The 20745-nt window shown below is 30.1% G+C and overlaps 2 protein-coding genes across 2 annotated transcripts; one reads left to right on the top strand and one right to left on the bottom strand.

Moving 5' to 3' along the window:
• The first annotated feature begins 12275 nt into the window (after window positions 1-12275).
• LOC101498664 (uncharacterized) lies at window positions 12276-15997 on the top strand. Its single transcript, XM_004508984.4, has 2 exons — window positions 12276-12552; window positions 13258-15997. Exon 2 carries the CDS (start codon window positions 13310-13312, stop codon window positions 15704-15706), a length of 2397 nt encoding a protein of 798 aa, XP_004509041.1. The 5' UTR covers window positions 12276-12552; window positions 13258-13309; the 3' UTR covers window positions 15707-15997.
• Window positions 15998-17465: 1468 nt separating this feature from the next.
• Window positions 17466-20745, bottom strand: LOC101498324 (cytochrome c oxidase subunit 6a, mitochondrial). Its single transcript, XM_004508983.4, has 4 exons — window positions 20570-20745; window positions 19708-19814; window positions 18488-18530; window positions 17466-17694 (listed from the first exon to the last, which is right to left on the bottom strand). The coding sequence occupies exons 1-4, from the start codon at window positions 20691-20693 to the stop codon at window positions 17654-17656; spliced, it is 315 nt and encodes a 104-aa protein (XP_004509040.1). The 5' UTR covers window positions 20694-20745; the 3' UTR covers window positions 17466-17653.

Below are 20745 nucleotides of genomic sequence, written 5' to 3'. Positions count from 1 at the left end.
TCCGGTTTTTCTATTATTTTGTATAAATTATAGAGTGACAATTGAAGACGAGACTTCTACTTTTTGGTGGAGTGCAAAGTTAGTGAAGATGAGACTTATATTTTTTGATGGAATGCAAAGTTTGATTGAGTGTAAAGTTTGATGGAGTGCAAAGTTTGATGAAGATGAGGCTTTTATTTTTTGATGGAATGCAAATTTATAGGTTACAAGGATGAATCGTTACGTCTAGTAGATAAATTGAGTTCCGGTTTTTTTTTATTATTTTGCATAAATTATAGAGTGACAATTGAAGATGAGACTTTTACTTTTTGGTGGAGTGCAAAGTTAGTGAAGATGAGACTTCTATTTTTTTATGGAATGCAAAGTTTGATGAAGTGTAAAGTTTGATGGAGTGCAAAATTTGTGAATATTCAAAAGGAGAGAAACATGGAAGCTTAAAATGTGAAGGATGAAAATTTGTACTATTTCTACCAAAAACAATATTTTTATTTGTTTGTTAGTTATTGTTACTTTTTATACTTTTTCTTTTTTATATTTTTATGATTTATATTGGACACTTTGTTAAAACATCAATGAGAATGTAAGCTCAATTATTGGAGTAGATTTAAGAGTTTAGTTTTGATTTTCTTTTAAATGTTTTAGTACAATAAAATGTGATCGTAAATATATAAAATTAAGGACATTATTATGACGTATTATTTTTTGAATTTTTTTAAATAGTCGGACAAAATTAGAGTATTACACGAATATCTCCATATAAAGGTATATAAAGGTACAAATATCAAGGTATATAAAGGTACTCTCTTTCAGTTCCGATTATTTTACAATACAAAAAGGAAAAAAATATTAAAAATTTTAAATTATTTTGCAAAATTAAAGTGGACAAAAGTAGAATTTAAAAAAGTTGTAGGAGTGTAAAGAATAATTATAGAGGTGACTAATAGATTCCTCCTTGTGAGGTGTGGTTGTGCTCAATACTAAGTGGGCTTTACTTTTTTATGGAAGTGGGTTTTACCATACATCTTAGATTTGGAAATTTTTATTTCACAATTATTTAACTACACTCGTCTCACATTTTATTTAAACAATTCATTTTTTTTATTTAAAAAAAAACTACTCAAATTTGTACGGAAAGTTTAAACTTTGAGTTTTTCAAAACTCGTATAGATCTTAAAAAGTTAAATTTAAATTTTTTTTGAACATAAATATATTTTAAATATTTTAAACTTTTAAATTTTCTGAAATATATAAATATATTCTAATTAACTAACTTAAATTAAGTTTTCTGCTAATGCTATGTGCCAAAGTTCTTTCTCCAAATTTTATTGTTGATTTTTTTCTTTCTGAAAAAGTAGTAATGTATATAAAAAAATTTAAAATTTGTAAAAAAAAAGTTTCTTAAAAAATTCATAGAATACAAGTTTTGTTTCGAAAAATTAAGAATGTGTAGTTTTATTGCGACATATTTTAAGGAAATATGTGGGTGATCAAATTTTTTATTTTTTAAAAAATGTAGAAAAAAAGATGGAGTTTTCATTAAATAGCAATATAAAATGTAGTATATGAGGTAAAAAATATTCGAGTAAGTTGTCTCGTTATTTTTCTTTTGTTTTGTTTTGTGTTTATTCAACTACATTAATTAATATTCAGCAAAATTTAATGTAGACCAATATTGCCCAATATTCATTAGTATTTTCAACCACGTCATCATTTTATTTTATTATTCAACAAAATATTAATGGTAAGGACCAATATTGTAAAAGGTGGAAATGCGAGAATAAAAATTCAATAAAATTATTCTTAAAATTTAAATCAATTAATAAAATATCGATATTTTTTTTATTTGATATCATGTTTCAAGTTTACACTTGTAGCTTCTTAGATATATTTAAATTTTGGTGATATTTTATATTATCTCATTTATAGACCAAAATAAACACATTCAAATTTTAATAATGACTAAGTTTAGAAGATCACAATTTTATAAACATAAAAAGTATATTTAATTTTAACTTTTGAACTACTGCTATTTTTTCATATGCCTAAACTATAAGTAACTAGAAAGAGTGAGCCGACCATTGTGTTAAGAGAGATAAACTCCAAATTTTCTCAAAGTTTTTTCTTCGTTCATTTATCGGAAATTGGTGATTTTTGATCAACTTTTTACTCGAAATCACATATGTGTTTTTTTCCCTGTTCTAATCTAAATAAGCGGTTACCACTAGATGTATTTGCGGTTTTGATGGATTTTGATTGAAAAATTTATTTTATTCAAAAGATTAAAATATTTGTAGTTTGATTCGTTTGATCCTAAAAAAATTCAATCCGATCGAAATTAAAGTTGTTTAAAATTTAAATTGGATTGATTTTCGGTCGATTCAAATTAAAATTTATAATATATTATTTTAATAATAATATTATAAAATTATATTAATGTAACAAGTTTGAAGTAAAATATTATATATAATATATTAAAAATTAATATTATGAAATGACATAGATCAATTATGTCTGAATTATATGAAATAGTAATAAAATTATGTCAATTTAAACAAATAAGTATTATTAAAAATTAATTGAAATCAACAAATAATAGTTTAATGTAATATCTCATACTATTAAAAAAATAAGTATTAAAATTTACAAATGTCAGCTTGATTCGATTTTTATAAATGAAACTCAAATTCGATCAAGAGGTTTTCGCAAAAAAAAAAAAAATCTAAACTCATTCAATTTTGTGTAGGTTTTAATTTTTTAGATCAGTTTGCGTTTTTTTATTGGTTTGGATAAATGCACCCTGAGTTACCATATAGAGCAAAGTTTTCTTGTATTTTTCTCTCGTGATTTCGTCGTCTCATATCAATGTTGTTTTATTTTTTGTCTTGCCGCGGTCTAGGTAGTTAATCTTAGATAACAGTGTGTTGCGACCAGCCTTAAAAAAATTGGGATACGAGGTTGTGGGATAACAAAATTAGTACCTCTATTTTTTGGATAATTACATGGATAATACTATATAAGCAAGCAAAATTAAACAATATCTCAAACTCATAAACATTCATCAATAGTAATAAAAAAACCTCAAGTCTTAGTCAAAATATACATTTAAATACCCAATATCATCATCTTCTTCAATATAGAGTAATAAAATATTAAAACTAAAATGCATATTATAGGAATCAAATATCATCATCGTCTTCAACATAGTTTTCTTCCTCTTATTCCTCCTCCTATTCTCCATCAACTTCAATATATTCTTCGTTTTTCTTCTCCTCCTCCCCATCATCTTCAATATAAATAAGTTCAATTTCTTCAACATCTTATTCTACCACCACTTCTTGTACTGTTTGCCTAGATGTGCTTGTTGCTGCCTTCTTTTTGCTACTTGCCTAATGTAGATCGACGACTCATTATTCCCATTTTCATTGGCAGCATTATCTCAAGTTAGATTATTACCAGCATAAACTAATTCTTCAACATGTTCACATTTTACCCCAAGTCTCCCACTTCAAATTCATTGGTATAATCATTAAACAAGATAATTGGATCAATAACATCACGGAAATCATAACGATCTTTCAGAGCCTGGCTATAGTTAACGCAATCTAAGTCTTCCAACCTCTTATGCTCAAGTATTAACTTAAAAGGTTAGTTTACTAAATTAATATGAACCTACATTTTAGAATACTCTATAATTTAATAACAAATATTAACTTACATGCTAAAAAGTACTCTAATCGCGCTCACAACCTGATGAATTGCATGTCAAATTCAACACTTTAATTGGCGAATACTTGTAAAAGTGGAGCTTGCGCTCCATAAGTCTTTCACCACTCCGCAACAATTAAACAATCATTTTCATTAATTTTACACACAAGTTGTTGTGTGCTAAAAGTTTTAAGAATAAATGAACTTCTAATTACCAGAAGTTAATGTTGTCATTGGTCTTATTTCTCCACTCAATCCATAGAGGTCATTAGCAATCTTATATTCCGTCAATGGTGCCGAAGTCATGTCATTGATTAAGCGATTTTCACTAAGTGTTTCGATACATAAGTGAAGACCTCCCATCAATATGGGATCATTCTTAATTTTTGGTTTGCTGTAAACATACTTCAGATTTAGGAAGTAGCCTGCGTCATGCAATGTATGATGAAGTTGGCATTTATCAATGATTTCAAATACATCTATATACTTGCTTGCTTGTTCATTGAAAGTTTTTCGAATATCCTCCTTGGAATTGACCATTGCTACATAATGTATCATTTTATAGAATTTTGTTCATTATCAAGAAGTCTTAACACTTGTACAAGAGGTCCCATAACCTTAAGAATGTAGATAATATTATTTTAAAATGATGTCATAAGTACAATACAAGTTGCCCTATTTCCCTTAGGATCATTATTTGCCTTGGGCTTCAGCCATTTTTATGAAGTGAACATCTTTCTAAGGTTAGCTTTTTGTTTATGCAATCTTTGCAAAGTAAGAAATATGGTAGCAAATCTTGTGACTCCATGTCTAACGAATTCAACATTGTCAGTGTTCTTCCTCGTTGTGTTCAATGCCATTGTATGGTTATAAATGAAGTCTATAAGACAAATCCCTATTTGAATAACCATTTTAAGCATATAAAATTTTCCAATATTTTCTAACATAAGGTCTAGACAGCAACACATGGAGTCCAAAACATGTGTGAGCTCTTGGCAATTAGTAGTTTACCAGCCAATACATAACTATGGCCATTGTTAGTAACCACCTTCATGATATTTTACTCACCAATATCCTTAACATAATTGTCCAATAGCTCAAATATCTTAATCTCAATCTTCACATAAACAGAAGTATGAATACTCTGAACAAATATTGTTCCCGCTGAATATTTCACCATGAAATTTATCAAAGTCTTATTATTTCTATCTGTCCAATCGTCTGATTTAATTGAGCATCTGAATTTTGTGTGTTGCTCTTGATGACCATTCGATAAACCCTTTGTATATTCCAACTCTTTTTATGGAGTGGAACCCTCAACTAATGATAGCTCGGAGTTTTCAAATTAAGATTGTAGTTTCCAACGACTTCCAACATTAACTTGAAGTTATTTCCACCAACCCATGATCTTGCAACATTAAAAACAATTCCATTTGTATACAAAACGAGCAATGTATTATGTCATTTTTTTCTTGCTTCTTTGTCGCAATCATCATTAATGTTTGTTTGCCTCTTGTCTTTCCCCAACTTTTGTCCTTCTTTTTTCATGAACATTAAATCTAATGGACCTTTTGTCTTCTTGGCAGCCGGTAAAAGAGCCTTAGCCGCCATTGTTCCACTTTGAGATCTCCTTATTTCATCTACATTGTCATTAACATCATCTTCAATTTGCACATCCACCTCATTTAAGATTCCATATTTTAGCGCTTGTTTTGTCATCATAATTTGCATGCAATGATAGCTTAGAATCTGACAATATTTTTTATGCAGCTTTTTACATCTCTCTTTATTTCTAACTGATGTTGTCTTACTCAAATAATTCCTCTAGTAGTTTTAAGTTTACAAAAATCACATGTCACTCTCTTCGTATTATTCTTGTCCTTTACACTGTTAAACTGTCAAGCTAGGTCAACATTTTACCAATTGGTTAAACATTTCCCAAGAAACAATACTATTTGCATATGGTGTTGCCATGACTATTTGCAAATAAAGGAAGTAGAAAAGAAATAAAAATAAAAATAAAGGAAGTAGAAAAGAACATATAAAGAAGGAAGTAAGAATTTTTTTTTTTATAAAAAAGTAGAGAAATAAATAAGGTAACAAAGTAGAAGAAAAAAAACAGAGGCAAGAGAAAGGAAGAGAACTTGGGTGGTTATATAGTTGGATGACGACACAAATAGGTGGTGTTTGAAGTCCGATAGTTGTGTTAGGTGGTGTTGAAGCAACTCTTGAACTCAGCGAAGAAGAGAAGACAATGAAGGACGAAGAAAAAGTATGAATATGGAGGAGGGAGAAAATAATTAGGGTTAAGAGCAAAAATACCCCATAACGTTTTAAAATTGAAGGGCAATCTTGGTTTTTCCTACACAAATACATTTCACGTATTTTCAGATCTGGGAAAACGCGACATGAGATCCGTGAATGCTCCTACAACGGCCGCGACCTTGACTCACAGCGCACCACTTCGACACGGTCAGGCCTTGCGCCGTACCGATCCAGGGGAATCTCGCTGTGAGCCGTCACGATTGACTAGATAGGTTGTGATGTTCATTTACTTTAGATTGACAAATCGACGTTGATTAATTATTGATTCTATTCATAAATAGGTCATCCACATTGCAGATCTAGAAACATGGATATTTCGGTCACTTTGATTCTGCCATATTATTCGTAGATATTATGTTATTTTATACTATTAATTTGAATGTTGTTAGTATATTCACATATTGATCCATTTTATTTATAGAGATGTTAAATTAATATTTATATCTGATGTAGTATACCAATTTGAATGAATGAATATTATTTTCCTTGTAAAAAATTAAAACATTTTTTTTTAGGTAAATAGGTGATAGTTTAGTGTAGTTAGTGATGATAAAAAAAATAATTAATAGTGGATGATAAATTAATAAGATAACTAATTAGATTATAGTTATAAGTAATTATTAGATGACTTTTTAAGTAATATTAGTTTAATAATTACTTAGATTAAAAGTGGTAAGGTTATATAATTAATAAAAATTAGTTGTTAGTAGTAAATAATAGTTAATTATTTAATAATTAATAGTGAATTAGTAAAGTGATAAGATGATAAGGATTATTATTAGAGGTTAATAATAATATCATTTAGTTAATAATTTAACATATAAGGACAATGATTGATATTAATAAGATTAAGATGAAGTATGATATGTCTGCTAATGATTTTATATTGATGATATAGTTAGTCTATTATGATATATTGGTCACATATACGAGCTAAATGTCGTTTTGTTGATAAGTTAATATATGAAATGATGTCCAACAATGATTTCTGATGAATATATATGTCTTGTGTATGTTATGTATTACATTCATATAATAGTAGGACATATATGAGGAGTTGAACCATGATAGAATCGAAGTTTGGTTGTCGAAAAGACCTTGGGGGTATAATCGGTTGAAAATCTTACGTAAAAGTTGGATATACATTGTTGTACCGTTACTGTAGAAATTGAGTTACATTGACTATATATCTCTTATTCGTGTGACATAAGATAACTTCTTTACTTGTTTTAATCGGAATTTATTACCTCCATGTGTCAAAGTTAGTTGATAAATATGCTGCATTGCTCCGTGTCTTAATTGCATTATTTGGGTCGTTGGGGTATATATATTTGACTTATGTATTGATTATTAATGATGTTGTTGTCATTATGTGTTATATGTTAAAATTGTTGTTTGATTGATTATGTGTCGGTTGTTGATATTATATAATATAGACGATAAGAGGTGATACATTTTTAAATATATTTTTTATTCTTATAAAATTGTAATCTTCTAAGATAAAATTACATGGACTAAAACCACATGTACTCTATATTAGAATGACCAAAAATACTATTAAATATTAACTCATAAAATAACAAGGTGGATGTTACAAAAGTGATTTGCTTTGTTTGACTAATTAGAGAAAGTGGAAAGAAAGAAAGTAAGAGAAAGTAATGTGGAAGGAAGAAAATTATGTAGAAAGTAAGATGATGTTTTAGTTGTTTGGAAGAAGTGAAGATGAATAGAAAATAAAAGGAAAGAAAGAAATATAAAATATCCTCCAAAAAATATGAAATATAATAAAGAGAATAAATAAAAAAATAAAATCCTAATAGAAAAATAAATTCTCAATCACAATAAAAAAGAATTTAAGAATATTAAAAAAAAATATAAAATGTTGATTTATCTCTTAAAGATAAATAAAAATGTTAATATACATAAATTATAAATAGATTATTTGAAAACATAATTAAATTATACAAAATTTATCGTCTTTGTATTTTAATTTATTTAAAGTTTTCTTAAATTATAAAATAAAAAAGATAGTAAAAATTGATTAAGGCTTTTTTAATCTTTTTATTAAAAAAACAAGGACATAAGCACACTTTCCACGATTCTTAGAGGAAACATAGTTGTCGTGGGTCCCACCAAAACTTCCGTTTTTGTTATTTTAAATCGTGTAAAAATGTTGGAATCTGTGCTTTCTTTCCTCCTTCGACCTTTCTTTCAATATTTTGTGCATCTAAGTGGAAGAATCAATCAAAATTCTAACCCAATCAATAATAAGAATCTTCTCATTTTATGATTGAAATAATAATTTAATTAATATTAATTTAATAAAAATAATAATATATTTTTTAAAATTAACTTATTTAACTGATTTTTATTAAATTATTATTTTAATTATAAAGATAAATAAAGTCGTTAATTTATTCACGTACATCTATCTACCTTAAACAAAAGAAGAAAAAAACTAATAACCCCGTTCATACATATCTTAAAATAACAAATCAAATCGATGCACCAGCAGCTTCTTCGATGTCAGTGCGTTGACTTCAACGCTTGTTTAATGGTTTGGCAAAGTGACACAAAGAAAGTATAATTTTATTTTATATATAATATTTGTTTAGTTCATCAGAGAGGAAAAGGAAGCAAAATAGATAAACTTTAGTATATGTGTGTCGTATTTGGTTTCACAATAACAGATATTTTTATCGAAGAAAAGTGTATATTTACATTTTTATAATATTTATCATATTAAATAAAATAATATTTAAGTTTAAATATTTTCTCCTCTACATTAAAATTACTTTTATAAATTTTTTCTCCATCTAAATTATTCTCTTTAATTTTGAAGGAGAATTGAACTTGATTATGGAGATTTTGTTTTAAACAAACCTTTAATTAAATCTTTAAAAATATCACTTTTCTCTCTATATTATCTCAGAGGTGTTCATATTTATATTGATTTAAAATAAAACTGCAAATCGATTTTAAAAAAATTGAAAATTGCATAAAATTAAATACTATTAAATATATTTTTATAGAATTTTATAAAAAGTGAACATAATTGATCGGATTTTAGATTATTTTTTAAAACTGAATTAAGTTGTACAATAAATTTTAATATTTTTTTATAAGCATTATATATTACATTTATATATATTATTTATGTGTTTTAATTATTTTCATAATAACACATATTAGTTTAATTGTATCTGTTTTTGTTTTTGTTTTATTTATTTATATATTTTAAACATAATCGATCAATGTTATTTTATAATGTTAAATTTTCGTATATTATATGTTATATTCTTCATCAAATTTGTTATATATTTCATTACATTTTTATGATATTAATATTATAATATTTTATAATTGTAATTTAAATATCTAAAAAAGATTAAATTAAATTCTTTGTAATTGAATGAGAACGATTTTTTTTAAAATGTACGTGAAAGCCAAATCAAACACATGTAATTTTATGTTTAGGCCAAATAATTTTTACCTCAAAATCACTTTAAACCACACCCCAACTTTAAGCTATAGAAAATTAATAATTTAAACTTAAACTACTTTCCATTCCACATATTTAATACTGTCACTTTGAATATTTAGTTTGTCATTTTAAGCGAATTTAGCTTGTCATTTTAAGCGAATTTAATTTGTGATTCCCGGTTTAACCGGCTGATCAGGCCATCACATGTGAAATAAATTAAAAAAAAAGTGTTATTTTTTTAATTTTTTTCTTCTAATTTTTGTTTATTTATTATTTTTTAATTTTTTTATTAATCCAACTAAATTAGATTAAAACTGACTTGTTGAAAAACTCAATCAAAAGTAAAAAAAATACTAAGGCTTCATTCGGAGTGGTGTAGTTGAAAGAGGAGGTCAATAATCAGAGCTGGTAGTGGGAATGTGATCAGCAGTGTGATTGACAATAGTCGAAGTGGTGAATAATGATGATGCTCGACAGTTGTTGCATTAGGTTGTGGTGGTCGAAGGTGGGTAGTCGATGGTGGCTGAAGATTGTCGAAAGTAGGTGGTTGGTCGTGATGGTGGTGGTGGCGATGATCGTCAGATGTAGTGGTCGGTGGTGGTAGAAATGATTAGAGGTGGTAGTCAGTTGTTGTGGTTGTTGGTGTGTTGTCAATGTCAACTGATGAATCACATGTTAATTTTAAAATAAAAACGTTATTTATAAAATCTATTTTTTTTATTGGAAAAAATATATATTTTTGTTTAGTTTTGAGTTTAGGGAATACTGTTTTAAAATGAAGTAAAAAAAAATCAATTCAATTTTATTTTTATCCAAACAAATTTTAGTTTTGAAATTGATTTTCTAAATCAAAAACTAAAAACTCGCAATCATCCTGAAGTGGACTTTTGTTTCTAGTTTCTGCGTCCTACCTTCTTCTTTTACTCAAACACAACATATCCGCCCCACCTTTCTACTGCCATATGTGCTTGTGCCGCACCTGTGATCTTTGAGACTTGTCTAATTATGGTGTTTTTTTTTTTAATTTATTTTTTATGTTAGTAGTGGTTTTATTTTGACATTTCATTTTGTTGATCAATGATGATTGCCTTAATTATTTTTGTACAATATTAAAATAAAATTATTTTTGCGAGTTAAGTCGCTAGTTTGACAGCCCATCACATGACATAACGAGGTGATATTTTTAACTCGATCACCAGATTCACCCACCCTATGTTTTGCCATACTGAATGGAGCGGATTAACCTCTCTTGCTATCACTATGTTTGAGTGACATTAATTACCATTTTGACACTTTATTTGTCTCTTATGTGCAATTAATCTAACCTATAAATTATACTTTTTACTATTTTTCCATCGTACACTGAATGACGCATTTAAAATAAAATTGTCTCAAAATAAATGACTATATCATATTCGATACAATTTTTTTAATTGTATCTTTCAATTAATACCAAGTATACCACTTTCTAATATAATATTTTTTACTTTTCATTTATAATATTTGATAATATACAATATTTATATCAAAGATAATTTAATAAAGAATAAAAAAAACACCACAATTACGGTTTCTAAAATTTAAAAATACAATCATTTATTCATGTGAATTAAAAAAAACACCACTACTGTGATTTTAAAAAAGGAACAGAAAAAAGTATAAGTTGATAATTCAAAATCAAATTATGAAAGATTTTGTTGCGATTAATTTTATATAGTACAGTAATAAATGAGTAATACAATGATTTTGAGCTATATTTCAAATCACTATACAGTACTTCATGTATCTTGTATGGTATTATTGCCCCTGCCCTAGCATTACAATTCCATTTCTGAGCTCACTTAAAGTTTAAATATACAACCATTTATTCATGAGAATCCACTTTCATACTCTATCATTTAAAGAATAAATTTATGAGAATATTAAAAGTTAAGGGAGTCAATAATTTTTACTTAACAATATACCTTATTTGGATATACTCATTTTCGGTTTCTTAAAGTTGAAACAAATATTTCCGTAAAAGTAAAAATTGAAACAAACACCCATTAGAAATAAAATAATTGAAATGTGAAAATTATTTTTCTCTTAGAAATCTTTTATGAGTTGAAGAATAATCCACGGTAACACCACCTTCAACATATACTTGAAAAAGTGGAATGAGATAGCAAAATAATAGGCTATAATTAAATATCAAATTAATGTAAAACAAATTTATATCACAACAAATGTCCTTTAGACTCGTTTTTCATGTCCAAAAATAAAATTTAATAACCTATTACATATTCTTTATCTATTTATTCCCTAAGTTAATTTTTTTTATTTTATAAAAATAAGATAACTTGAATCGAGTAAAAACATAACATTATTTGAAAGAAGGCCAAGCCACTCAAATGGTTTTTTACTAGTGTACCAAAAAAAATGTTTGTTCTTTGTTTTTTGTATATTGGAGCGCTATTGGGGTAATGTTGGATCATATCGGACGGTTGCAGAGTGTAACCGACATTGTGAAGGGTCGAGATTTGTAGGACGCCACGTGTCGAGTTTGAATCCTTGCCTTGGGTTTGACGGTGCTCTCTTATTTTCCCCCACAAACAGCGTCGTTTTGCACTTCTTCGATTTTAACTTTGAGTGAGAAAACAGTTAATTAAATTAATTAACATTAACAATTATAATAATAATAAGATATATAATTACGAAATCTGATTTCAGATCTGTTGTTAACTTCACTTGCTATAAATAAACTAGACATTACTTGCCATTCGCATTTGCGATTTCCAGTGAAAAGTTATTATTTTTACTTTTAAAATCATTACATTTCTGTTCCAGCGAAGGGATCAGATCCAGAAAAGTTCCACTTAGAGAAAATTGAAAGCTCACTTTCTGCGACTCTGATCTTTCTCATTCATTCTTCTAATTCTTACTTCAGAGGAAAAACACACGCTTTTTCTTATGCACTTGTTGCTTCTTGTAACCGTTGTTTCCACCCCAGAAGAAGGATTAAGATACGCTTTTTGTTGATTACAAACTCAATTTGCCACGTATGTAATGTTATTTTTGTATGTTTTAATCATTTTTTGTATTTTTTATTGCAATTTTATTCAATTTTGATGTAGTTTTACAATTGCTGAGTCCGCTATGTTATTTACACAAACTAGTCTAGATCTGTGTACGTATGTCAATGCCTTTGAACTGCCATGATTCACCATTTATTTTGGTTTGCTTTTTCTGTTCACAACACTTTTAATGTTCTTTTCTTGATTTGAATTTGGTTTCCTTCTTCTCATGTGATCTGATATTCATAAGAAATTAGGAATTTAGGATATATGAATGCATAATCTTATACATTTATGATAAAGGTGTTTTACTGTTTATGAGTAGGTTGCAGGTATGGAATGGCCTTGTTTAATTGTAAACCTTTCTATGTAGCGTCATACACTTCTAATTGAAGGTGTGTCCTGATGTCCGACACAACATCGACACCTTGATTGCATTCAGTGTTGTATTCGGTGTCTGCGTCTGTATCTATGTTTCATACTATAATATCTATAGTCAACTGATAAAGATATTTTTTATTCGTTTTACATCACACAAGTATTATGTAGATCAATCTTAGTATCATACTAGTATATTCATATCTGAATCTTGAATTTGTAGTGTTTTCCTTTTCTATGGTTTATGTCGATTACTTATTTGCGATTTCGCTAGTTTCTGGTAGAGGTGAATAAAAATCATCATATGTACAGGTATTTGGAAAAGAAGCAATAAAGCAAAGTTTGAGGGTGAGGAATATTAGGTATGTTTAGGTTATCTCCAAGGAGGAATCAGAGATCCAAAGGCTTCAAGGTGAAGCATGCTCTACAAATAATTGTTCTTGTTGGTGTTTGTATTTGGTTGGTTTATCAAATCGGACACTCTCGGCAAAAGAAAGCATCCTATGCAGAAACCACCAAAACGGGCAATGAGGTTGTTAAGTTAGGGAGGAAGGATCTCAATACTCAAACGGAGGAAACTGCTGTTATCGATGCAAGACACAAGGAGGATGAGGAAGAAGATGAACAAGATAGCAAGAATGAAGAGCAAACTAAACTGGACGATGTTAATGGTGTGGATGAGAGTTCTGAGCAAAGACAGGATTCAGTAGACCAAGAGAGTGATGAGAGTTCTGAAAATGTAAAGACTGACTTGGAAACTGAACAGCATGTGGAAAAAGTTGACGAAGAGAATGATAATATAGACAAGGAGAGTGAAGGTGGAGTGCAAGAGAATGAGGAAAACAAAATTGAGGAGCATAAAGAAATTGTAGAAACTAGTGAGGAAAAGAGTGAGGTAGAGAATGAAGAGAACAAAGAGGAAGAGAAGAGTGAGGTAGAGAATGAAGAGAACAAAGAGGAAGAGAAGAGTGAGGTAGAGAATGAAGAGAGCAAAGAGGAAGAGAAGACTCAGGTAGAGAATGAAGAGAACAAAGAGGAAGAAAAGAGTCAGGTAGAGAATGAAGAGAACAAAGATGAAGAAAAGAGTCAGGTAGAGAATGAAGAGAACAAAGATGAAGAAAAGAGTCAGGTAGAGAATGAAGAGAACAAAGATGAAGAAAAGAGTCAGGTAGAGAATGAAGAGAACAAGGATGAAGAAAAGAGTCAGGTAGAGAATGAAAAGAACAAAAATGAAGGGGAGGACAGAGAAACTGGAGAAATTAAAGTGAAGAAGAGTCTGCAAGAGAATAAAGAGAACAAAAATGAAGGGGAGGACAAAGAAACTGGAGAAATTAAAGAGGAAAAGAGTCAGCAAGAGAATGAAGAGAGTAGTGAAACAGACACTAAAGATAAGGAGAATGAAGAAAACAGCGGAACCAAAGCGAAGGATCAAGTGGAGGAAAATCATGGGCAAGATAGTAAAGAAGGGACGGATGAGAAAAATGGAACAGAAGGGGAGAAAGAAGAGCATGATAAGATTCAGGAAGAGACTTCATCTGGAAATCAGGTTCAGGATGGGGAAAGAAAAAACGAAGCTCGGGAGGAAAATTATGCCGGAGATAATGCCTCCAGTGCTGTAGTAGATAATAAATCGCAAGACATCTCGCAAGAAACTGATAACAAGCCAGAAGAACAATCTGACAAAAAGGAAAAGAATGAGTTTGAGGCGGAGTCTCAGAAAAGCAGTGGTGAAACTACTGAAGCCAATGATTCTACTGCTACAGAAAACAGCCACGGAAATGAGAGTGAAAATCAGGTACAAACAGAAAATGATTCTCAAAAGAGTTCTGCATCAGAATCAGATGGACAGCAGCAAGAGAACGAGCAGAGTAACACCATCAAGGATAATGTACAAACTTCGGATTCATCATCACAGAATGGGAATGATGCAACTGAAAAACAGAATCAAACATCAGAAGATGCAAACTCCAAGGAAGAGGACTCTAGTGTGGAAAATACAATGCAAAAAACCGAAGATTCTAAATCAGATACAGCTGGCGATCAGACCGATTCCACTTCCAAATCTTCCTCAGAAACCCAAGAAAGCAATCCAAATAAAGGTGAATACAAGGACACCACTAATGAAAACTCGGACAAGAATTCTGGCCAAGAACAAACACAAGAAAGTGGTTCGTCGTCCAATACGTTTGACAGCAAAGATTCTACTAGCAATGAGGATCAAATCACTACTTCTGATACTTCATCAGAAAAAAAGAAAGATGAATCGGCGAGTGCAGAAAGTAACACCGAATCTTCACAGAATGATGATGCGAACTCAGTTCAAAGCAACACAAACAGTGATGAAAGTGCTAGTGACAGCAAAGATGCTAGCCAGGTAAATCCATCTGAAAAAAGTGGAGAGGAAAACCCAAACTCAGAAAACAACAGTGATGGTAACCAAAATGTCTCAAACCACAATGAAAATACCAATGACAATGGAAATGGAAATGCTGCTCAAAACGAGAGTGAAAATCAGAACGAGAACACTGTTCAAAGCAATACTAGTGAAAATGAAGGTGATGCTCAAAATGAATCAGGAGACTCAAAAAAGGAGAATGAGGAATCAGTTAACAGTGATGGAGATAGCAATTCTAACTCGAACGATCAAGGAAGTTCTGATTCTTCAGTTACTCAGGACGACAAAGAATCTCGTGTGGATTTGGGAACTTTGCCCGAAAGCAATGGAGAGAGCAATCATAATGATGTTTCTTCTGCAGAATGATAATTAAAATGAATCAATTGTATTCTGTTGTTGCTTCTGATCCTACTTTTTTTTCTTTTTCTTTATTTACTTATTTTTTATTGAGCCATGCATTGTTATTTACTTGGCAAATATGCTTATAAAGTTTTTGTTTTCACAGGTTCCCTAAGAACAATTTAGAAATATCTAGAGTTGTAATAGTATAAAATCATTTTATGTTTCATATGTAACCCGTCCCGTACCCTTTCCTGGAGGAATAATTATCACTTTAAATTGTTCATCAAAGTAAAGTTCTCTTTAGTAGAGTTTGTATTGTTGCTGTGCATGAGCTCGCTCAGAAGTCAGGTCTATTCTTTTCATCTGATTTGCTTTCATAAGATTAAGTTTTTCATTCTAAAAAAAATATTCATAACCATAATACTTCAACGTAATTTATTTTATTATATACATGTGTGTGATGAAAATGTTATATTAACTAATCACCAGTTCTGAGATTTCAACCATTTCTGACATTTTAAAATTTTAGAGTTGTTTTTTCTTGAATCCATCCATGGCATGGTTGAGCTGAACCCATTAGATATTTGAGTATGTGATGGGATACTAATGATATGAAATTTTGAGTAAAAAATGAGGAAGACTTCAATTGAAAAGAACATTGGACAACAGGACAAGCAAAGTAGTTTTTCTTTCAGTAAGAGATAGTGCCTTTGCAGCTAGCAGAATAGAAAAATAATAGAGCCTTTATAACTGCTGCACGATAAAAAGTCACTAATTTTTTGAAAGCTGAAAGTAGCCGAACAATCGAACAGGTAAAAGAAAATTTACATCGAGATGTCGTTTTAGTATTGAAATTGAGCTAAGAATTGTATTGACTGGCTAATTAGTGAATGATGCTGTTATTGCTCGGTGCTATATATCATCTTATTTGAATCTAACTCCTCTCAAATAAACAGAGTCAATTAACTAATAATTAATAAGCCAAAGGTAAATATTATGAATACATCGTAACAAAAAATGAATTTGTTAAAACAATAACGCATAATTTCCTCACTTGAAAGTATCCAAATTCATTTTATTTAGTTTCTGTTCAAACATATATGAAAATGATGCATTACGTTATTGGTTGTTCACCATACGTTGGTCCACTGGCTTCAGTACAGTCTCCATTGGGCTGCATGCCTGCATCCCTATTTTATTGGAAAAGACTTACTTGTGTTTATTTTTCTATAAGAAAGAAGTTTTAGGAGGTATACCTTAGTGGTAGTCTTGTTATGTACGTTTCCACTTAGAATGTAACTTCGTCACACTTAGTTTAATTTGTGAATTCATCTTTAAATGCAGTTTCTTTAACCTTATCTCAATCTTGTTGAGCCGAGAAACCCCGAAAGAATTCTAATACAGTCAAAAGTTCAAATTTTAAGAACTAGTATATCCACAAAGTTCCTAAAACTATGCTTATTTGAAAGGAAAACAAAAACGAGCCAATTGAATTCAACTCAGCTCACCTGTCAATTGGATAGAAAAGAATTACTTGAAGCCAAAATAGACTAAATCGGATAGTTCACTGACTCATTTTTCTTTTAAAAAAAACGAGTCAGACTGAATTAGCCCACTTTATCCACAAAGCCTTGACGAATCAAAAGCTAGTTATATTTTTTTGCTAACATACCAAAAACACGAGCAATGAGAAAACACGAGAAAAAGTTTTTCTTGTCATATTGGATCGTTTTCTTTAAAAATTGAAACAACTGAACAAGGCTCGAAATAAAACACATCAAAATATCGTTTAACAATTTATTTTGCTTCAACCATGAGAAAGAAGACAGCATGAAAAATAACATGCCAAGTGCAAGTTGTGGATCACAATTCAATAAACAATACGAAACTGCAATAATCACATTTTCAGAGGCTACAGAAAAAGGAAGACATCAGTGCCCGCAAACCACCCTCATGAAACCACTAATACTCCTAGTGGTGCTCGTTCTTCGTTTCAAATAGCCCATCAGGACCTGTTTGTCATAAAAGAGCAATGTCATACAATCTGGAATTTCAGGCCAACAGGATAATTTGAAAACATAAACAGTATAATTGGAATTGGGTTACTAGCAGCAGTCCTGGCAATGCAAAATCAACAAAAGATATTGCACTGGTCACAAGCTAACAATAGCATATACATTTAGCATAAACAACCACTACATGGCAATTATGCTCATCGAATGGTAAATAATACATACACGGTAAACAACCACCACATGCTTATTTCTGTTTACCCACCACATGCTTATTTCTCAAACAATGATCGCCTAGTTCTCATTAATCCTTGAGTTAGAAACAGGAAGGCCTTGGCATGTGTCTTGTTAACAAAAGGAGGGTAAACTCAACGCAACAACAATTTCTTAATTTGTGGCTAAAGGAAATGGAACAAAAACAATTACAAGATCCACCTTAAAACTTTGAAAAGTGGAGCTTGCAATATTGCAATACATACCATAATATAAAGCTTATCACAACTACATAATAACATGTGAATACGTAACTGTAAGCAGAGCCTCGTTTGACCAGACTATTAGAAATAAATATTATAAAGTACATGACAACTCCATCATACTAATCAACTTGATGTGGCTGTTATTCGCTTAACAAATGCGTAAGAATGCTGTAGCTTTATGGACCAAAATACTAGAATGAAATGAAGGAATTGAAAAAAACTAATCCAATTAATTTAGTAGAGTGGTTTTTGGGAAACTTTCTGCAGGTGAAGGCAAATATTATATCACAAGGCAAAAGACGAAAGACACATACCCCATGGGAATTCCTTATTGCGGATATGCAAATATGGATATGCCTACAAGAGAAGTAAAAGAGTTAGAATTTTTTTCAACTTAGAAGTATCAAAGAAAATAGATATCCTCAAAGATGAATCATACAAACATAAAGGAAGAGTAACCAGCAATGTATTTCAAAGTTTGCTTCAAAATGAAAATTCATCGCACTTATCATGATATGTCACACAAACTTTGGTCTGAAGGGTGTATGATAGGGAAAAGAAGACTAAATCAGGAAATCCAATAATAGAAAAACTTCTGAGCTAGAATCTATTTTTTGTGTGCATACAATCGCTCTTGCTTCTCTCTGCGTCTCTGAATTCTATTTTCCTTCTCATATAGAAAAATATGAGCTTTGGGATACATGAAGTGCCTCATTTAAGCCCTTTGTTTTATTACTTGTTCTCCAAATAGAGGGATGTTAATTTCTTGAGTACTTTTTACAGAGGTTCAAAACTTCCCATAAAGTCAAGTGATTCAATTGGACAGGAGTACTCATTGAGATTAATATTAATGATTTGTTACAGTTCTATATAAGCCAGCAAAGCTTTGATTCTTGATAGGTGTGTTATGAGCTTTTCAAATTAAATGACAACTTCACATTTGGAGGAGGCTTTTTGACATGGTTGTGATTCTCCAGTGTACCCACAATAGTATTTCTTGATTATGATTAAAGTCCTGGAAATGAAAAGGAATAAAAAGTTGTCTGACTCTGATAGGCTGGAGCACTGGACGCCATTACTCCTGTGGAAATCTCTTACATTATAGAAGTCAAGGAGGCCAGGGATCAAAAATGTTTTTATTATCTCTAATGGTGGTTGGTTTTGGCATTATAAGCAGAGGGATAAATATTTCAACTGATCTTTTGTTCTATTAAAGGATGGTATATCATCCTCTTTTACTTATAAATTTCCATTACCCATAGTTCTGACATTTATTAACATATGAGAAAAGAACAAGTCAAACAAACTGAGTAGCTCAAACATGCATTTGAAATGGGGCAAAGAAAAAACGAATATATATCGAAATAAAAATCATAAATAACACCAAGCGAGTAGAAAATTGAGTCTCTCTCTCATCTCAGATGTTCTTCAAAATAAAAGAATGTCGGTGATAAAAGAGAAACACAGAACGTTTTCAGTGAAATTTTAACATGATGGAATTAAAAGATCAAACTCCATATAAAGGAAAGCTTACAGGAGCTTCATCAAAGTGAGGGTGTCCTTTTGATAGATTATAACAGGCTAAAAGAGTGCATGAAGCAATGCCCAGATATGTGATCTTCTCCCATTTGGCAGTTTCATCTGATACAAAGAAGAAGACAAAAATTCAATACAAAAAACAGAATATTCAAATAGAAAGCACGCAAAGAACAATATAAGGAAGTAAGCAAGACAAAATCTTCATGATATTTTAAACAGAAAATTCACTATTTGAAATAATGGATCAAAATTAAAGTCTTCATTTATAAGACGATGAAGTGAAAAAAAGATATTACTTTGACAGTTTCACTTAATCTGAACAAAGTATTGATAATTTGATATATCATATATGTACCCCGAAATAACTTGTTACGATACATAGCAATGCAAATACAAATCCATCAATTTTAACGCAAAATTAATGAATTCAACAACAAGATTTGAAATATAATTTATCATTTCTGAATTCCGAATAATAAATATCGTGCATAAACATTCAATCACACAAAGAAGGCAAAAAAAACCTAATCCATACGCAAATCCATTTAAACCGAGAAAAATTACAAACGAAAATAGTTCAATTTATTAAAAAAACAACAAATAAAAAACGTTTTAATAAAAAATCATCGGGAACCGGATCAATCTAAAAAATCCACATATTATTTCCCACATTTCATCAATAAATAAATAAACGAAACCAAAATTAACCTAAAAAACTAAGACACGGTCCGAGAAAACCATACGGAGATGCGAATTCAATTTAATAATGAAGAAAAGCTATTCGTAGAAACCCTAAAATAATCAAAAAGGGTTAAATGATAGAGAGAGTCAGAGAGAGAGATAATTAGGGTACTAACATGCATCGTCATGATGACCAGAGGAAGAAAAGTTTCGCTTAGGAGTGGGAGAGCTACGAGCGGGAGCGCCTCCTCGTCGTAGAACATTTCGAAGAAAACCAGATCGCACAAGTGTCGTCGCCATTTACCCTTCTCTATGCCTTTTGCGTTTTAACAGAAACTAGAAATGATACGAG

Source organism: Cicer arietinum, chromosome 7, assembly GCF_000331145.2.
Source record: "Cicer arietinum cultivar CDC Frontier isolate Library 1 chromosome 7, Cicar.CDCFrontier_v2.0, whole genome shotgun sequence".
Classification (NCBI taxonomy): Eukaryota; Viridiplantae; Streptophyta; class Magnoliopsida; order Fabales; family Fabaceae; genus Cicer; species Cicer arietinum.
The sequence above is the reverse complement of the archived record's forward strand: the minus strand, read 5'-3'. Positions and strand labels throughout refer to the sequence as shown.